A 20,720-nucleotide genomic window follows, 5' to 3' on the forward strand; every position below is an offset into this window, starting at 1 on the left:
ACAGATTGTATGAGATGTGTCATGTGCTTTGAAAACACCAGTTAAAGTGGAGCGACGTACGTTAACATCATACGTTGTGCTTAGGGCACCGATAACAATGGTTTAGCTCATTTGAAGTAGACACAAACCAAACAGTAGACTGAACAGTGCATACATAAAGTATATTTTCCTGAAATAATAAAATCAATGATTATGGTACCCCTGCCATCTCCCTGTGGTTTGCTTTGATAGTGCCTGAAGAGGTTTGTGCCTGCTGATTAGCTGAAGGTAACATTGAACACTATAGTTATGTCTACTACCGCGCACTTTACAAAGTACACTGCAACACAGTGCAATTACCTCTGTAGTGTGTCTGTTGCTGATTAGTGTTGTCTCAAATGGAACACTGACTGACACAAATGTGCAAACCTTTTACCCATAAATCTGTGCACCAGCTTCCTCCAGGCCAACTGGAAACAAAGGTGGCGGACTAAAGATGGCGGACCAAACTCTGCTGACGACCGCGTTTTATATGTAAACGTTCATCTTATGGCGTGTTCTCGCTTAGATTTTTTAAGTTACCGAGAAATAGACACTGTACTATCAGATAACACAGTTATTGTAACCAGCAATAATGGTTGAAGTGATTTGCGAGACGTCAGTCAGCCAAATTTACAAACTGAAAAGCCGACGAAAGGGCTCCTCCTCTTCCGCCACGTAGCCAAGATGGCGCCCGTTTAGGGCGAGTAGTGTCCAACGCTTCACACTGCATTTTTTTTACCGTTTGCAGTGCGCCATCCGGGTATTTTAAGTGCCCGGCAGAAGACAGAGCTTAGTTCAGTTCAAGTCTAACAGTAGCTACAGTTTACGAACAAAATTACCTCAAAATGGCAAAAAAGCTGGGAGCAGAGAGGATGAAAAAGAAAAACTGGGATGACGTTTGTCCTATTGCTTCATTAATCTTTTACAGGCATGTTTGAAAAGGCTGATTCTTATTCTGGAAAATAGGAGGCATCCACATTCACCTTGCTAACATTATCAAGCTAGTGAACTTGTAGACCGCAGGTCTGACATGTTGTGCAAATAGCTTACCCTAGCCTAGCAACTTAAGACTAGGTGCCCCAAATGTTATGTACCCTAATTGTATAGCAACAATTACACATTGGAGATTCATTCTACAAAGCCCTTAGAGCAGCACATACGTATCTCTGCACATATGAAACTCATACGTATCTCTGCAGATATGAAACTCATACGTATCTCTGCACATATGAAACTCATACGTATCTCTGCACATATGAAACTCATACGTATCTCTGCACATATGAAACTCATACGTATCTCTGCACATATGAAACTCATACCGTATCTCTGCACATATGAAACTCATACGTATCTCTGCACATATGAAACTCATACGTATCTCTGCACATATGAAACTCATACCGTATCTCTGCACATTTGAAACTCATACATATCTGCACATATGATACTCATACCTATCTGCACATGTGACCGTACCTGCTCCAACTTCTTGTACTTGCATCCTTAAGGATTATCATGTTTGTGACACATTCCTGTTCTATATCCCCCTCATACATCATATGTGTTCATCTGACATTCCAAGGTCTAAAGTGCAAGTACGCAAACTAAGCCTAAGAATTCGGTTCAGGTGTAGGGTTGGGTTCAGGTGTAGGGTTCAGGTGTAGGGTTCAGGTGTAGGGTTCAGGTGTTGGGTTCAGGTGTTGGGTTGGGTTCAGGTGTAGAGTTCAGGTGTAGGGTTGGGTTCAGGTGTAGGGTTCAGGTGTAGGGTTCAGGTGAAGGGTTCAGGTGTAGGGTTCAGGTGTAGAGTTCAGGTGTATGGTTCAGGTGTACAGTTCAGGTGTAGGGTTGCAGGTCAGTCCTCAGCGGTAAAGCACTCTCCACCCAGCGGTTGTGGTTATTCATGACGGCCATCCACACCTTCTGCTCCTCCTCTGATGAGTCCATCCATAGCACTGTCTGATCATAGCTGACACCTGGACATACAGAGAGGTAGAGTGACAACTGAGGCAAGAGTTGGCTACTATTATGAGAGATACTATAACTGGAAGCATCATTTGTTGATAGTCTGTAGGGGACCCTTCAAATAAAGTGTGACACATAACTCATCGCATACCTCTGGCAAACTTAAATTTAGAGTGCTGTAAACTATAGCTATAAACACCATATAGCAGGACATATAGGACATGAATGCTGTAAACACTATATAGCAGAACATATGGCACATGGATGTATTGTTTATAAACACCATATAGCAGGACATATAGCATATGAATGCCATAGACACCATATAGCAGGACATATAGCATATGGATGTATTGTTTATAAACACCATATAGCAGAACATATAGCATATGGGTGTATTGTTATAAACACCATATAGCAGGACATATAGCACATGAGTGCCATAAACACCATATAGCAGGACATATAGGACATGAGTGCCATAGACACTATATAGCAGGACATATAGCATATGGATGTAATGTTTATAAACACTATATAGCAGAACATATAGGACATGAATACTGTAAACACTATATAGTAGGACATATAGGACATGAATACTGTAAACACTATATAGCAGGACATATAGCACATGAATGCATAGTTTATGATTTGCGTGATTCACCTGTGCCTGTGCTGAACCTCACTCCTCCTAAACAGTGTGTGTTGAGTGTGTGTTTGTCCCACACAGTCATCTCCAGGCAGATGTGTGTGAGGTCAGCCGAGTGTATGCCGTCATACACCATGGTGTGGTTGAACACCGCAGAAGCCGATCGTCTCACCACACGAGTCCTCTGGCTGCTTGATTGGGTCTCGTCTGGTAACACACAGCTGAGCACACAGAGACAGGGCATGACTGGGCAGCCGTGTGAGTGTGTGTGTGTGTGTGTGTGTGTGTGTGTGTGTGTGTGTGTATGTGTGTGTGTGCGTGTGTGTTTGTGTGTGTGTACGTGCGTGCGTGCATGCATGCGTGTGTATGAGTGTGTGGGGCAGTGCCACCTAAAGATTAATCCGCTTTAAAACATAGATCATGTTCACATCCACATTGCATTGGGCAGGGCACCATCTTGGGCTGTACCGCTGTGTGTTGGCGTGATTTAATAGTCAATGATTGATAGAAGTTTACACCTGTGTTTGGTATTCATATTAGTTGTGTGTGCTATTGAGGAAGTAGTCGGCACTGCTAGTGAAAAAGGAAGATAACAGTGGCTTTGTTGAATGCTGAATAATCTAGTGCACACAAGCCTACTAATGAATAACATTGGTTATTTATCTTTCTAAAACTGATTGTTCAAATCTTTGATTGTGATTGGCTAAAAGCCGTTGTAAAACCCAGCATAACCTTACAATTTGTCCTCATAACATTCTATGATAACATTCCATATTACTGCGCAGCGAATGGCAAGGCTGTGTATTCATATAGCGCATACCCAGTATTCCATCTGGCTGTTGCGTTGCTTCAAGGGTTGCGTGGCAACGATTTATTTAGGAACTATATTTTTTTAGTTGCGGAAGAATGACGGTTTATCATTAAACTATTGTTTGTTAAATTATATTGCCTTTATTTATGAAACCATATCAAATATTTGTAGAAACAGCTTCGCGTCGTGCCTAACAACTCCCCTTACCTGTTCTAAAATCAGCGCAAACCACGGCCTCTTGGGGCTTATTGCTTAAATGGTCGATAGAGCCATTGTAGGACACACAAAAAACAATTCCAGAGTTGGAAAACATTTTCTTGAACTCCTAAATGTTGACACAAGTGACCCATTTAGTAATTGTGATCACTGGTGATGGTGTACACTAGCCTGTTACATGAATTGCAAGTGTCACTACTCATGCTGTAATATAGGGCTTACAGGTTTCCTTTTAGTAGAAAGAAGGCTATAGCATGTTAGCAGGTAAGCTTACCTGACCCCCTTTGTGAGTTTTTCTACTGAATTTGATGATTTTTTGTAATATAAAATGCTAATTTGTTTTGCTAAACTGCCTCACTAGAGTTTGGTTGTAGCTTGGAGGATGAGGAGACTTCTTACAAACTATTTCAAACACGCAACTGCCACCGCAATGTATTTGATAACTGAAACTGATGATTGATTTTTAAAAGTGTTTTTTATCATATGAGTTTAAGACTCAATTTAGAAATAATTGTTGGTCCCGTGTTGACTGCTTTTATTGTGTGTAGCCTAGGATATGAGTTAAAAAGCTGTGGATGCCATTGAGCTTAATCACAATTAAAGAAGGTGGATAAAAATTAGCACATGAAGAGACCTAAACATCAGATAAAAACAACAATTCCAACAATATGCCTTACAAAATAGTGTGTATTACTGAGAATATTTACATGTGTTCACACGATGTGTGTTTGTGTGATGTGTATATGTGTGTCACTGTGTACCTTTTGACAAACAGGCTTGGAACTCTGTGTTTGGAAGAGACGACAACAGCTTCCCTAAGCCAGATGTGCAACTCTCCCGTAGGGGGAAGGCCAGATCCTTACAGATGAGGAAGAACGGGAAAGAACGAGAAATGAAAGAGTATTGTCAGCATACAGAAACCAAACAAACAGAGAAATGGCAGCAAACAGAGACCAAACAAACAGAGAAATAGAGTGATGTCAGCACACAGAAAGCAAACACATCTCTAATTCTGTCCTGTATCATGTTTGTGATTGTGGTCGATATGTTGTGTGTACCTTCAGAGCCAGGGGGTATGAACTTCACTGACATCAGTATTGTTCCTGTGGTAGTTCCCATGGCAGGATCCATAAGGAACTAGGACGTTAGAGCACAAGGGAGATGCTTAGAGGGGTAAGGAGGGAGAGGGGGAAGGAGGGAGGGAAGGAGGGAGGGAAGGAGAGGGAAGGAGAGGGGGAAATAGAGAGCGAAGGAGAGGGGGAAGGAGAGAGGGGAAGGAAGGAGAGAGGGGAATGAGAGAGGGGACTGAGAGGGGGAAAGAGAGGGGGAAGGAGAGGGGGAAAGAGAGGGGGAAGCCCAGAAGGACTCATATGTATATGTATGGGTTGGAAGGATTCACTCTGGTTAACACTGACATGGAGGGAGAAGGACTCACTCTGGGTAACACTGACATGGAGGGAGAAGGACTCACTCTGGTTAACACTGACATGGAGAAGGACTCACTCTGGTTAACACTGACATGGAGAAGGACTCACTCTGGGTAACACTGACATGGAGAAGGACTCACTCTGGGTAACACTGACATGGAGAAGGATTCACTCTGGGTAACACTGGCATGGAGGAAGAAGGATTCACTCTGGGTAACACTGACATGGAGAAGGATTCACTCTGGGTAACACTGGCATGGAGAAGGATTCACTCTGGGTAACACTGACATGGAGGGAGACGGATTCACTCTGGGTAACACTGACATGGAGAAGGACTCACTCTGGTTAACACTGACATGGAGAAGGATTCACTCTGGGTAACACTGACATGGAGGGAGAAGGATTCACTCTGGGTAACACTGACATGGAGAAGGACTCACTCTGGGTAACACTGACATGGAGGGAGAAGGACTCACTCTGGTTAACACTGACATGGAGGGAGAAGGACTCACTCTGGTTAACACTGACATGGAGAAGGATTCACTCTGGGTAACACTGACATGAATGGAGAAGGACTCACTCTGGGTAACACTGACATGGAGAAGGATTCACTCTGGGTAACACTGACATGGAGGGAGAAGGACTCACTCTGGGTAACACTGACATGGAGAAGGATTCACTCTGGGTAACACTGACATGGAGGGAGAAGGACTCACTCTGGTTAACACTGACATGGAGGGAGAAGGACTCACTCTGGTTAACACTGACATGGAGGGAGAAGGACTCACTCTGGTTAACACTGACATGGAGGGAGAAGGACTCACTCTGGGCTGCAGTGACTGCCAGCAGGGTTGGGTTCTGTCCCAGTCCCATTGGTTCAGTTGGGCCTCCACGGCCCCCAGAAACACATTGGCCCTCAGAGCCTCCGTATGCCACACGGACAGCAACAGAACATGGGTCCTAACGTCAGCCACCCTGTACTGGGACACACAGACACAGAACATTTAGTCATTTAGCAGACGCTTTTATCCAAAGTAACGTACAAAGGAGAGAACAATCAAGCTACGAGAAGGAGAGATGAAGACCGGAAATTGAAAAACAAGATTTGTGAAGAGCAGGAAGGTTTGGACAGATAATGTTGAGAGATGAAGTGATTGGTAGATACATTTAGCAAATCTAAAGATAAGATAAGAAGAAAAGTAGGGGTACCAGGAACCATTCCCATGGTACTGTCAGGATAAGGAGATGGCATTGCCACGGTACTGTCAGGATAAAGAGATGGCATTGCCACGATACTGTCAGGATAAGGAGATGGCATTGCCACGGTACTGTCAGGATAAAGGGATGGCATTGCCACGGTACTGTCAGGATAAGGAGATGGCATTGCCAGGTACTGTCAGGATAAAGAGATGGCATTGCAAGGGTACTGTCAGGATAGAGAGATGGCATTGCCACGATACTGTCAGGATAGAGAGATGGCATTGCCACGATACTGTCAGGATAGAGAGATGGCATTGCCACAATACTGTCAGGATAGAGAGATGGCATTGCCACAATACTGTCAGGATAAAGAGATGGGATTGCCACGGTACTATCAGGATAGAGAGATGGCATTGCCACGATACTGTCAGGATAGAGAGATGGCATTGCCACAATACTGTCAGGATAGAGAGATGGCATTGCCACAATACTGTCAGGATAGAGAGATGGCATTGCCACGATACTGTCAGGATAGAGAGATGGCATTGCCACGATACTGTCAGGATAGAGAGATGGCATTGCCACAATACTGTCAGGATAGAGAGATGGCATTGCCACAATACTGTCAGGATAAAGAGATGGGATTGCCACGGTACTATCAGGATACAGAGATGGCATTGCCATGATACTGTAAGGATAAAGAGATGCCATTGCCAGGGTACTGTCAGGATAAGGAGATGGGATTGCCACGGTACTGTCAGGATAAGGAGACGGCATTGCCACGGGTTGATGTGAGATGAGACTTAGTGTTATAGGGGTCAGGTGTTTAGAGTAGGATCGCTTACTGTAAAGATCTCATTATAGATCGGGTTGACCGTTTTCTTCTTGACGGATGTCTTCCTCTTGCTTGAAGTGGACATATCTGGCAGGAGATACACCTTTACATACCTGCAATACATATGGAATGATCCATTGCCACACACACAATGAACATGCACATAAAGTATACCAAAACAAAACCTTTAAGACACACTTACTGTATATTACAAGAATCTTGTGCATTCATACAGTATACTTTAACCCTTCTGCACAGCTGTCTCTCTCTCTCTCTCTCTCTCTCTCTCTCTCTCTCTCTCTCTCTCTCTCTCTCTCTCTCTCGTGCACGATCTCACGATAACATAGAGATAGAGAAAGACAAAACTGCACGCACACAGATACTCACGGGTTTGTGCGGTTTTTGCGAGCTTGCGCAAGGTTCTGGCAGCGATACACACACACCACGAGCTCCTCCCGGTGGTGATGGTACTGCAGAGAGAACTGGATCTGTCCAGTCACGGTCACGTCCCCCATCTCCCCAATACTCTTCAGACTCGTCACGCTGCCATTCCACTGAGACACGTGCAGACATGGGATGAGACGTCAGATATTTATTTATTTATTTTGCATGTGTGTTGAGGACGGGAGAGGGGCGGTCAGTTCGGGGTTTACATGTGTGTTGAGGACGGGAGAGGGACCAGGGACGTGCACAGGAGTGTGCTAAGGTTGCTCGAGCAACTGCCCGTTTGCCCTCCTCAACTGAAGTTGCCCCTCCGAAGGAAATATAGATATTTGTGAAGGAAATTATTAAATATTATCATGAAGTGTTAGACTTAAAGGAAATTCTTATAACTGCTATTTTCTAAAGTGTTCTGTGCTGTGGGTTATGTGCCCTGTTTCTCTGTCTTGTTCAATGGAATGCTGTCTCTTGAGAGAGGGGGTTGAAGTTATCTTAGAAAGGCATTGTTAGTTAAGGTATTTACAACTTCGTCTTCAGCGATGGGAAAACCAATTGATGTGTTGTAAAACTGATGTCATGAATGTTTACATTGAGATTGCAATGGCGATTGATGAGGCCAGGTGTTCTGTTAAACTCTTCGTGATTGTTTGTTTTAATTAAGCAAGGTTCCTTATCTTAGTAGGACAGAGGCCAGATGGCAACTCCGGACAGAGGAGGGGTTAAAATGTATTTTGTAACCTATGCTGTGAATTCTAATAAATGATCTTGCGCCAGGAGCAAGAGCTCAGAGGTGATGCGAGACGGCGTCAAATACCTCTCCGCTAAAGGCCTTAGCGTAATAGATCTGTTATAAACTTTGCTCTGGTTTGTTGGTGTCATTTTATTCTAAGTAATTTAAACAACTTAGCAGAGTTCAGGATTTTTTCCTGACATCTTGGTCCTTACGAGCTGGATCCCTCAAGATCGCCGCCGAGATGCAGACCCTGGAAGCTGACGACGTTGCGCAACGCCTGCCACGACTAGGTTCGGCAGAAAGACCTGTGTAGTGAAATTCTGCATAGGCCAGCTGACGGTTCTGCACCTGGGAGGTGGATCTGACGGGATCTGGAATCAGCTTTGACCCACATATAAGTAAGTGTACTGGTCATTTACTAACAGCGTAGTAGTTAAAGCATTGCCTGGGGCTGCTTAATTAAAAAACAGACAATAGCTATAAAGAGATTCTGGGAATCTAACGATGTCTGGGACATCAAAAACATGTTTTTAACAAGTCTGGGACTTGAGTGGTGTAGAGTGATTTGCATCGGAATGCATGGACGTCTGTATGAATGTGTGTGTGAATGGAGTAAGTGATTGAACAGAATTAAAACAGCGAAAAACCTCTGTGTTAACACCCAGAGGGGCAGCGGACCGGTGTCTTTTGCCGGCCTAGAAGCTTCTGTCCCTGGAGATTTCGTTGATCCATTTGAGATATTCTGTTTAATCCAAAAAACTCACAATAGTAATATTGTAGTGGCGATAAGAAGTACATGGTTAAGGAAACATACTAATAGCCAAATTAGCCATACAAAGTACGTAGGAGGTTGGATAGAGAAACGTAGTTGAGCGGGGAAAAAACTGTGTCTCGTTTCATTGACATGGCGTGGTCGAGCAGTTATGACGTCATCACTAACAGACAATGTAAATTGACCACGATCCGTGAAAAGTCATACTTATGTATTACTTAAATGAATGTATGACAACTGTTTATAGTTCGCAATACGTTTGCAGCTCGTCCTAATTATAATGAGTTGGGAGAGAGGTTTTAAAATCATAGCGTATGAGAAAACGCCGCAGAAGCTGAAAGTGTAAAATGTGAGCACTGGTTGAAACAAGCCCTATTGGGGGGAGGATAAGGAAGGTAGAAGTGTGGATTATAAGAGCAAAGAAAGAAGCAGCATGTTATTATAGAAAGCTGGAGAGTAGAGAAAGAAGAAGGGAGAAAAGAAAAAGCAAGTTTGATAAGCTCTAAAGAGGGAGATGAGTATGTAGGGACTCGAAATAAAAGAAAGTAAAAATAATACTGAAGTCCGTCTCCTTATAGAGACGCAGGCGAGGGAGAGAACATCATCATCGCAGCATTAAAGAGGCATACAATAATTGTATTGAGTATTATGATAATGAGGATGCTAAATCTATATGTTATTTGATAAATAATATAAATAATATAAGTGCAGATCGATTACAGAATTAGGAATTTCAGTCTGATCAACCGAAATGTCTCTATTCCATAATGGATTTGCCTAATATAGTGCAGAAATGATAAAGTTAGTAAAAGAGGTGCCGCATTCCTTAAAGGGTGTGGATAGGCATACTAGAGAATTCAGGATATTAGCGTAAAGAAGTTATTAATTGAACTTAGTCAGAGTTGAAAGAGCAATAACTATGAGTCTTTATGCCAAAGAGTATACAAATAGTCACGATAATTAGTTAAAACAATGTCAACAGATAAATAATTCGCTAACAGGATAGCCTACTCTTTAAAATTACAAGTCGGGTTCATCCTCTGTCCGTTTAAATCTTCTTGAATAAGATGTAATGACTAAACTAGGCTTAGCCATATCACGGAGTAGGAAGGAAAGACGGTAAGGCTATGTGATAGTTAAACAGCACGTTTAATATAAGAAGCGCAAAAAGCAAGTTCAGAGACTTTCTATACATGGGTTAATTTATTTACATGGCTGGGTTTTGTGGTATGTGTTTTCACTCACATGGACAAATAATATGAATGGTCTGTCTTAAAACTCAGCGTAGAGGTTAGAAAGTCACTTCTATAGTCATCTAATTGGTTAAATACCTATAGCATTAATAGTCAAACAAAGTATGCGGTCTCCTTAATGGTAAAGCTATGACCGTGTGTGCAGGGTAAAGGGGTATTCTCCCCTTCGACTAATCTACAGGCTGACGGTACTGCCAAGTATCTTGGCTGTGTAGAAGTAACACATGGATAAAGCTGACTGACTTGAAGGAAAGTTAGCAACATTTACTTTCCAAATTAAATACTCGACGCTGTCGGAAAATTCTCAAAACAAATTAAATTACCAGAAGGTTAACCAAGTAAAAATTAATAGTGAGATTCTTAAAATCGGTCCTTTTGTCTGTCAGAAGCGACAATGCAAGATTAAATCGTATTATCTGATCCATACATTTAGTTCACACGTAGCTAATGTGTTCTAATAGCCATGGAGCAGGACTGAATACTTGAGATATAAGATTGAGCCTACATGATTTATTTTAAAAGATAAGATCAGTGTATGTTGTTACAATTACGAGTAATTGTGAGCATGTTGTTATGGGACAAAGTCTTCGTCCTGGGTGTATGTTTTTTTAAGGTAGCCTATATGGAAAGAAGATACTTTTTTGGGAAAAACATAAGAAACATTATAGACATATTATCTAGGCCCATGCAGGTTGTTTAAGTGATTGGCTGTATGTCGTCATGTTACACCATGGAATAGTGCAGCAGAAGGCTGTGTGTGTGTGTGTGTTTGTTCTAGTTGTTTTGTCTGATCCATTATCTGAGGATCGATTGTTTTTGTCTAGAGATGTTTTGGTTTAGGAGAAATCGCGTTTTTCATTCTTTCTGGGATTTTTTATTTGGGGTGATTGAAAATCAAAGAGTTCGTTGTTGATTTTCAGCCCATAGTTTTGCGTAACTGGCATACACTGCATGGAAATGCTGTTGCAGGGTTATATCAGGGGTCTCTGCTCAGAGATTCTAGGTTGTCAATGGATGTGATTGATGTCTAGTCTAGCTTGTTTGTTTAAGCAGAGAGATAGTTGCATTGATCAGGGCATGTCTGTTATTTCAAATGGCAGGACATGTATACACAGACAGCAAATGCTTTTGCTGCTTCACACATTTTAGTTAAAATATAAAAGTTGTTACAAGTGTTACTTGAAGCAATTCAATTACCTATCAATTTGGATATAAATATAGATATAAATGGGAAGCAATTTTGAGTCATGTGACTTTACATGTCTCAACAGGGGGGAGGTGCATACATAATAACTATTATGTATTAATAAACTATAAAAAAAAATTTTTTAGTCTTTTAGTGAAGCAATGTGAAATGATAAGGTCTGACATTTTGTGAATGAGGTTTACAATGGCCTGATTGTTTTGACTTGGTAGTTTTAAGTATGCACATTACCCCTGCTCAAAGTCAATCTTTGATATAATTATACAGAATATAGATCTCACTCCAACTGTTAAGTGCAACATACTGTTCGAGTTTTTTCTGTGTCCCCACAGGAACAAGGCCAGGTGAAGGTGGGAGTGACCATACCAAGTGCTACTGGCCACACCAACAGCCAACGCCAACGCTCCACCTGTATTCACCTGTCACAATGTTAACTTAGATTATTAGTAGGATACACCACTAGCTTTGAGTAAGGTTTAGTGGTTCCCTCCCGGGGGTTGAGATATTTAGCTCTTGACCGTCTGATAGTCACCGAATTCGTGCCGGATTCGTGCCGAATTCGAAATTTTACTCAATATAGTATTGGTGTATCCAATTTTTTGTTTTACTGTGTTTCTTGTTTATATGGTTTATTGTTTTTCTGTAAATTGCATAAATAGTGTAATTCGGTTACAACAATGTCTAGACTGTTGCTAATAGTGATTATTACAGGTGTACTTTTGGGTTTATAGTCCTCCACAAGTGTAATGGAGAGAATATATGGCACTGGAGAATGTTACTCACCTGTGTAGTCTACTGATTCATGGGATAGATATGCATCTATGCAAGCGAGCAGACGTAATAAGACTAATTTCTAATTATGTACCTTAATGCAAATTCTTCCTATCAACCTAGACTTAAGGTTAGACCACTTTCATATCAAGCCAAGATCTGTGTTGGAGAGAAGTGTGGCCCAGACAGCTGGGGCTGCAATACTACATCTTATGATGCAAACGGTATCCAGGTGCAGGATGTGTTTAACACGACCCAACCACTAGTAGAGCTAAATACTACATTTTTGATGTCACCTTAAGTGATAGTCTATTCTGTATAGCCATTATGTGTTGCAAATAATGGAACAATGAGAGACAGAGACAGTGTCATTATTACTACGGATACTGTGTCCTCAAGCACCACTTCCTCATCCAATGTCAGTACATGGGTATATATTGTGCCTTATGTTGGGGTTGGAATGAAAAACACTGCCCCTCTGACAAGGGTATTCCTACGCTGGGAGAGGTAATGTGGGTGTGTAGTTAAAGATGGTACAGTCAGATCTCTTCACATAGGTGGGGCGTACGCGCCCCCGCTCAGGTCACGGACCATGTTTATGTGTTAGTGCGATCTCACAGGCAGGGTTATCTCGTAAGGAGAGATTTGCTGTTGAGAACCATGACATCATGTGCGGGACTGACATGCCTGATGATTTAAAAAGATTTGGACCAATAGTATCAAAGTAATTTTGTCTCTGATTCTGTCTTTAGGCTTAGGTAGAGTCATGTTAATAATGGAAAGACTTAACTATAGGTTAGGACTATGTGTTAATGTCACCTTAGTCAGCGTGGAAGGCCTTAAGGACAAGGTTTCTCAAAGTCTGCTGATGGTGCTGAAAAAAATTGATTACTGGTAGATTTACTTACTGCTGCTAGTGGAAGGGGTTTGTGTTATGCTGAATGATACCTGGATATCTGATGTCATCCATCTGTAGCTGAAGCTTTACAGCAAATGAGGGCTGTTTGTGATGCTATAAAGTGGTTGATGTTTTTGGGTGGTTTAATTGGGTTGCTTACTTTTGGTACATGGTTGCAAATTATGTTGAAAGGTCTGTTAACTGTTATTGCATTTTTTGTATGTTTTGTATTTTAATGAGGTGTATTTCTACATGTGGAAAAAATTCTCATTTCTAGTGTAGTACGTAATTCTGTACGGAGTATGGTGCTATCACAGGAATTTGATGCTCCATTGACTTATCAGGAGGATGATGTTTAGTGTAATGATGCCTATGAAGACAACTGAAGGAGATAGGGTTATTTCTTTATTAGAGTTATCATCATGATAAAAAGGAGGGAAATGTGAAGGAAATTATTAAATATTATCATGAAGTGTTAGACTTAAAGGAAATTCTTATAACTGCTATTTTCTAAAGTGTTCTGTGCTGTGGGTTATGTGCCCTGTTTCTCTGTCTTGTTCAATGGAATGCTGTCTCTTGAGAGAGGGGGTTGAAGTTATCTTAGAAAGGCATTGTTAGTTAAGGTATTTACAACTTCGTCTTCAGCGATGGGAAAACCAATTGATGTGTTGTAAAACTGATGTCATGAATGTTTACATTGAGATTGCAATGGCGATTGATGAGGCCAGGTGTTCTGTTAAACTCTTCGTGATTGTTTGTTTTAATTAAGCAAGGTTCCTTATCTTAGTAGGACAGAGGCCAGATGGCAACTCCGGACAGAGGAGGGGTTAAAATGTATTTTGTAACCTATGCTGTGAATTCTAATAAATGATCTTGCGCCAGGAGCAAGAGCTCAGAGGTGATGCGAGACGGCGTCAAATACCTCTCCGCTAAAGGCCTTAGCGTAATAGATCTGTTATAAACTTTGCTCTGGTTTGTTGGTGTCATTTTATTCTAAGTAATTTAAACAACTTAGCAGAGTTCAGGATTTTTTCCTGACAATATTTGCGATCAGGGTACAGGGGGCGTGGCAGCAACGGTTAGTGAGAGTTTAAAATGATATTGGCAAAATTTGCGATCAGGTGACAGGGGCATGGCAGCGGCGGTTAGTGAGAGTTTAAAATGATATTGGCAAAATTTGCGATCAGATGACGGGGGCATGGCAGCGGCTGTGACAAAAAATAACGTGTTTCCCCTTTTTTCCAGGCAGAGCAACTGCCCTTCAAAATTCCTATGCACGTCCCTGAGAGGGACGTTCAGGTCGGGGTTTACCTTGGTATTGTACTGCAGACTGCTGGTTGAGCCGATCCTGATTGGATCAAGTTCCAAGAGGCCAAAAGAGTCCGTGTCCTGCACATGCAAACACAAACATTCTCATATGAAATATGTACAGAATCACTGACTCAAATGTGCGTCTGAGAATTTCTGAAATTGTGTTTTTTTTTTCTTATCTATTTGTTAAACATACCTCATATAATATGAAGGTAACTACACACTATCAGTGTTTCCAGAGGAATTAATTGTGAAACGGACTGTGTGCTGGTATTAGTAAAAAGACGTATAGTAAATGCATGGTATTGTGCATGATTGCTGTAGAAAGTAGTGATGTGTTGTTCGTGAACGATTCGTTCATTTTGAACGAATCCTTACAACGACTCGAGAGTAACGAGTCCTCTCAAAAAAAGATTTGTTCTTTTTCTCGTTCATGACCGCGCATCGGGACAACTGGGACTGTTGCATTGGCTAAGCCAAGGAAACAGAAATGATTTGTTGAATGCAGGTCACGTAAAAATGATCCAAAGACCCGTATCCAAGAGACCCAGTCGGAAAAAGAATGAATCATTTCTGTTTCCTCTAGCTGACTGTACTGAGCCTATGCAGGTCACGTGGAAAAGGATCCAACGACCCATATCCGGCAGATGAACGAATCATAGATCCAAAGACACGGTTGTCAAAAGAACGAATCATTGAACGAAACAGACACGTTTGGCAAAAGAACGAAACATTGAACGATCCGGCAAAAGAACGAATCATTGAACGAAATACCCATATCCGGCAGATGAACGAATCATAGATCCAAAGACACGGTTGGCGAAAGAACGAATCATTGAACGAAAGACTGATATCCGGCAAAAGAACGAATCATTGAACGATATCCGGCAGATGAACGAAACGTTGATCCAAAGACGGTCGGGAGGTGAACGATTAGGTCATCTGCCGGATACAAGTATTTGGATCATTTTTCACGTGATCTGCATAGGCTCAGCATGGGAAGCTAGAGAAAACCGAAATGTTTCGTTCATTTTGACTGAGCTCTGGATATTTTTTCACGTAACCTGCATAGGCTCAGAAGAGGAAACAGAAAGGACTTATTAACCTAGTTCACTTCCGAGTGTCTATGTTTAGTAAGACGTGAATGATATTCGTTCACAAGAAATAATTACAGGTTTAGTTATTTTAACTTTTTAAAACTTTACTTACAGTTCAGTGCAGCGTAATTGTTTGCCGTGATCATTAAATGGTTATGTGATAATAAATGACCATTTCATCCAAACTTTCATATAATATTATTTGAATGCAGGAATTAGTATCTGCTGGTTTACATGTAGTAACCTCCATGAAAATATGATACGTATTTGTAGTGGACGTATTTACGCCAGTGAATTGGCTATAAAATGTAAAAATGTTGAGTAGCACCCCCCCACCCCCCCCCCCCCCCCCCCCCACCCGTTAAAATGAGTGACTCGAAAAAAGATTCGTTCATTTTACTGAACGAGATTCAAAGATTCGAGTCGGTAAAATGATCCGAACTTCCCATCACTAGTAGAAAGCCTGCGTAGGTACCTGCAGTGATGAGGGCGATGGGTCTGCACTCCTCTCCTCTTCTTCTTCAGCCTCACCACATCCTTATGGAGAAACATCACCATGGATGCAACATACACAACCAGTATTTGATCTACAATTGGGCTCCTTTTTAAAAATGATACCTGATCTCTCTTTCTTAGTGCAGAAACAAGTTAATTTCTACCAATTTCCATGCATTCTTCCATCATTCAGCATGTGTATCACCTACAATACTACATACATGCACAGTTCTAGCAGTAAAACATTTGATTGACTAATGTATTAACTTAAAACGTAATGAAGTAATCAAACACAGTGGGCAAATGGTGGATGACCCAGTGCTAGGAAGGATTAAATAAACGTGACATGTAACACAATGTAGTAGAAATATAAGAATATTGTACCTTTATGTTCTGAATTACTTTCATTTTCTTCACCCTTGAAAAAAGAGCAGAGTATTATTAACAGTAATGAGGTAGTGAAAGTACATGTGAAAGGGATCAGGTGACAATAAACAAAGCTGAGTTAGTGGATCAGGTGACATTAAACAAAGGTGAGTTAGTGGATCAGGTGACATGAAACAAAGGTGAGTTAGTGGCTCGTGTGTCTCCTGGGACTTTGGGTGAGGATCGTGGTAAGGTGTGCAAATGCTTTGGACATAATGAAGCAGTATTTGTGGCATGTTCCTGAATTCAGGTGAAGTATTTCTGTGTAAACCAAACTTTTTAGTCAGAAAATGACATGGTGTGAACTTGATCAGAATATGATTGATTGGATAATATTGTTGACACTTTTGTTTAGTCAGTTGTTTGCACGAGCAAATACAAGCATGTCAAGGGCAGAAAAGCCAATGGTTATTTATTTAAATCTAGAATTCATACGCTGACACAATGTATCTCACATTTAAGAGACACAATGTGGCTCACCTTTAAGAGAGGCGTTCTGGTTCTCGGCCGAGGTGTGGGATGCACAGGGGCTTCAGAACTGAATAAACAAATACACATAACTTAAAAAACAACTAGCAAATGCAACCAATGTAAAGAGGACCTATTATGCTTGTGTTCAAGGTTTATATTTTTCTTGTGGGGGTCTATACTTAAATAGACTTACATGCTTTCTAAAAAAACATTTTCTTTATCATACTGTACTTCTAGTCACCCTCTGACACGTTCGGTTAGAGCTCCCGTGTCATTAAGCAGAAACTGACTTTACATAACACCGCTAAATGAACGCTGCTAAAATAAAAAACGGGTGAATGACTCATAACCATCTCTCTGCTTCCATAGATTCCCTCCATATAAGGCACAGTTATTACACATCACTCTCCTTGACATGAGACATGACGTAACTGTTACCTAGTACAGTCACAGCAAAAAAATAACAATCACACACATATAAACGTACGCACGACTGTATTGCACATCCATTTATCCCATACCGTATCACAACACATGAAAATACATCTGATAGCTGAAATACGTGCACACAATCACACATTTAACTTCATCTCCCTTAGTTTCCCAGTCAATCAAATATAATGTCTGCATATGTATACATACACTTAACCATACACTCCCACAAAAGTTTGAATACTCCAAACAAGAACACCCTCAGACTCACACACTCCTGCACGTTCACACAGGCATTCTCACCCCGTGTCATGCTCCTCTTCCTCCTCGTCCTCCTCTTCCTCATCGCTGACATCCTTCTCCTCGTCAGTTGTTTGCTTAGACTCATTGTCTATCTGCCTCTCAAAAACTGACGTCAGAGGGACATCTGTGGGATATTTCAAATAGACAGTAAAATAAACACAACCTCTGAGTTGGTCTATCCTGATGCTCTGATTATTCCCAAATTTTCCCAAAAACTGGAAATACCCACTGATCGCCCCAACCGACCCACACACCCACACACACACACACACACACACACACACACACACACAGATCACATAGTCAAGAAGTGTAATAAAGTACATAAATATAGTAGATCAAATCAATTGATATAGATACGTACACGTACAAAAGAAATGTTAAACAAACATTTAATTCCATTGACGTAATAGCTCACTTATTTAGTGATCAGCAGATGTCTCACTACTCATATCACACTAAGTCCCAACTGCTGGAAGGGAGGAGCATGCATGTCACCTTTGACCCGCCTCTTCTGGCGGATGGAGGCGTGTACTATGTCGACTCCGCCCCTCTGGTGCCGCCTGGCCCTCTCCTCAGTAAACCACGTGCCCGTCAGACCGCGCAGACGCAGTGGGTCACTTTCTGTCAGTGCCAGTTGGCTGTCAAACACAGGTGCACAGACACACACACACACACACACACACACACACACACACACACACACAGACACACACACACACACTCACACACACACACACACACACACACACACACACACACACACTCACACACACACACACACACACACACACACACACACACTCACACACACCCACACACAAACACACACACACACACACACACACTCACACACACACACACACACACAAACACACACACACACACACAGAGACACACACACACACACACACACAATCTGTCTTTGTGCTACAACACCCTACAGTTGTCGAGTGCTTTATCAATCCTTAAACAAATAGAAGTCTGATAGAGAGCAAAGGGTGCTATCACGTTACACCACCTTGTAAGCACAAATAATAGCATGGGACTGCAGGTGATTCTAGAACTCATTCTAGAAGTCTTGTCAAAGAGCAGAAGGTTCTCAGAATCACTGTGATTGGCTCTTCTATTGGCACAGAGAGATGCTGCTCCTAACTAGACATTAGTGAGAAGACCCCCTATGGGGAGTAAATTAAAGAAATTAGTAGAGCAATTCACACCGTCTAAAATGTTTGGGCTTTGAAATGTGGGTTCTCCATGAACAGCGTCTCATGTATGACTAATGTGTTCTACGAAAGCACCGGCAAGAGTATTCCCTTTATCATGAATACCATGGAGTCTTAGTACACGTGTGTTATTGTGCTTGTGTGTGCATTTGAGCCCTATGCAAACACACACCTTACTCTCGACTCCTCTCTCTTCTTCAGCTCTTTGTCTCTTTCCAACACATCCAAGATGACCGCTGCCTCCTCATCAGTCAACTCCCCCAACTCAACCTCCATCTGACAAACACAAGTATTCACACACACACACACACACACACACACACACACACACACACATACAAATGTTGCAGTCATTCAAGAAAGAAAACAGATAAGCTAGGGTTAGACACAAGAAGTAATTATAAAGAAATCATCTCCTTGTACCAAACTGTGCACATCGTTAAGCTCTAAGGGCACCTCATGTCATACAGACACTTGTGAATAAAAGTGCACATGCAACTGAACTCACTTGTGAATAAAAGTGCACATGCAACTGAACTCACTTGTGAATAAAAGTACACATGCAACAGAAACTTCAGACTTTCCCCCACCAGGCACTGAGCCAGTAGTCTGTGCCTCTCTGCTGAATGAACAACACAACAGAGACAAAAGCGTGGATTCCTTTCCCATCCTGCCTTTAACCGAAGGCACAATGAAGTACTTGTCAACAGCTGAGAGAGAGAGAGGGGTGGGGGGGGAGATGGAGAAGGGAGGAGTGAAAGAAAGAAAAGTGAGAGTGGATAAAACTTTCTAGATTTACCTTGCATGCATCCTCACATCCAGCCGGAGAGGTGGCCACTTTGCTTTCCTAGCCTGCTTTTCCAGTCCGTTGAGTCCGTCTCTCTCGCTGTCCGTCCGTCTCCCCAGAGCTGAAGTATGGTTTCTGCCTGATTACCCCAGTCTCACCCGCCCACCCGGACCTTATGAAAACAAGAACTGGACCACAGCATGGATATGGATGAGTGTGTGTGTAAGTGATTGCCCTTATACGGGAGTCTGAGTTGGAGTTTGAGTGCACATATAACGGGAGTACTTCCCTATGCAGGTGTTTGGATCATGTCTTTAAAGTGTAAATAAATGATATGCCTTTAAACCACACCCCAGCAACAACTACACTGTTTACGGATACTCAGGTCCGGCTGAGGTAATGGGTGTAACCAGGGCTGCCTGCTCTTATCTGTCCTCACCCACTAAATACACTTACCAAGTCACAGAAAAATCCACACGCGCTCACACAGAACTTTAACTGCAACATGTCACACTGTTTTCCTTTCTCATTTCACAGTCTGTTAAGCAATTTTGCTGACAATTAACTATTCAGAACAAATAGCAGAAAGCCTTATTTCCCTCCAGTTCCTCAGATCTGCCCGGCAACCCAAACAATCCCAGTAGCAGTAAACCTAGTTCTGATCATATTCTTGTGTGATAAAGGGAATGAAACCTTCTATTTTTCATCTTATTAAGATGATGCCACACAGTGGCAAAAGCCATTTTAGACCAATTATGTATGCTTTTTAAAGTAATTGTTACTATTATTATCATTACATGTATAGGCACCTTTCAAGGTGCTCGAGGACACCTCACAAAACACACAATAAACATCAGCAGCACAGTAGCATGCAGTCAACTTTCAGACAGGGCAAAAGTGTCAAGAGTAAGAGTCAGGCGGGGGAGTTTGAAAAGGTGTGTCTTAAGGCGGGATTTAAAGGTAGGGGGAGAGT

General features: G+C 41.8%; 1 protein-coding gene across 1 annotated transcript; it reads right to left on the reverse strand.

Annotated features, from left to right (window-relative positions):
• Positions 1-1,857: 1,857 nt before the first annotated feature.
• On the reverse strand, positions 1,858-19,236 carry sytl1 (synaptotagmin-like 1; the record flags this gene model as incomplete). Its single annotated transcript, XM_080851930.1, has 14 exons — positions 1,858-1,997; positions 2,654-2,859; positions 4,427-4,523; positions 4,724-4,802; positions 5,917-6,072; positions 7,138-7,240; positions 7,515-7,681; positions 14,511-14,588; positions 16,083-16,144; positions 16,487-16,520; positions 17,009-17,066; positions 17,735-17,858; positions 18,233-18,375; positions 19,133-19,236. 14 exons carry the CDS (start codon positions 19,234-19,236, stop codon positions 1,858-1,860), a joined length of 1,551 nt encoding a protein of 516 aa, XP_080708056.1.
• Between the last annotated feature and the right edge of the window lie 1,484 nt (positions 19,237-20,720).

This window comes from Sprattus sprattus (genome assembly GCF_963457725.1).
Source record: "Sprattus sprattus genome assembly, chromosome: 15".
In the NCBI taxonomy this organism is placed as follows: Eukaryota; Metazoa; Chordata; class Actinopteri; order Clupeiformes; family Clupeidae; genus Sprattus; species Sprattus sprattus.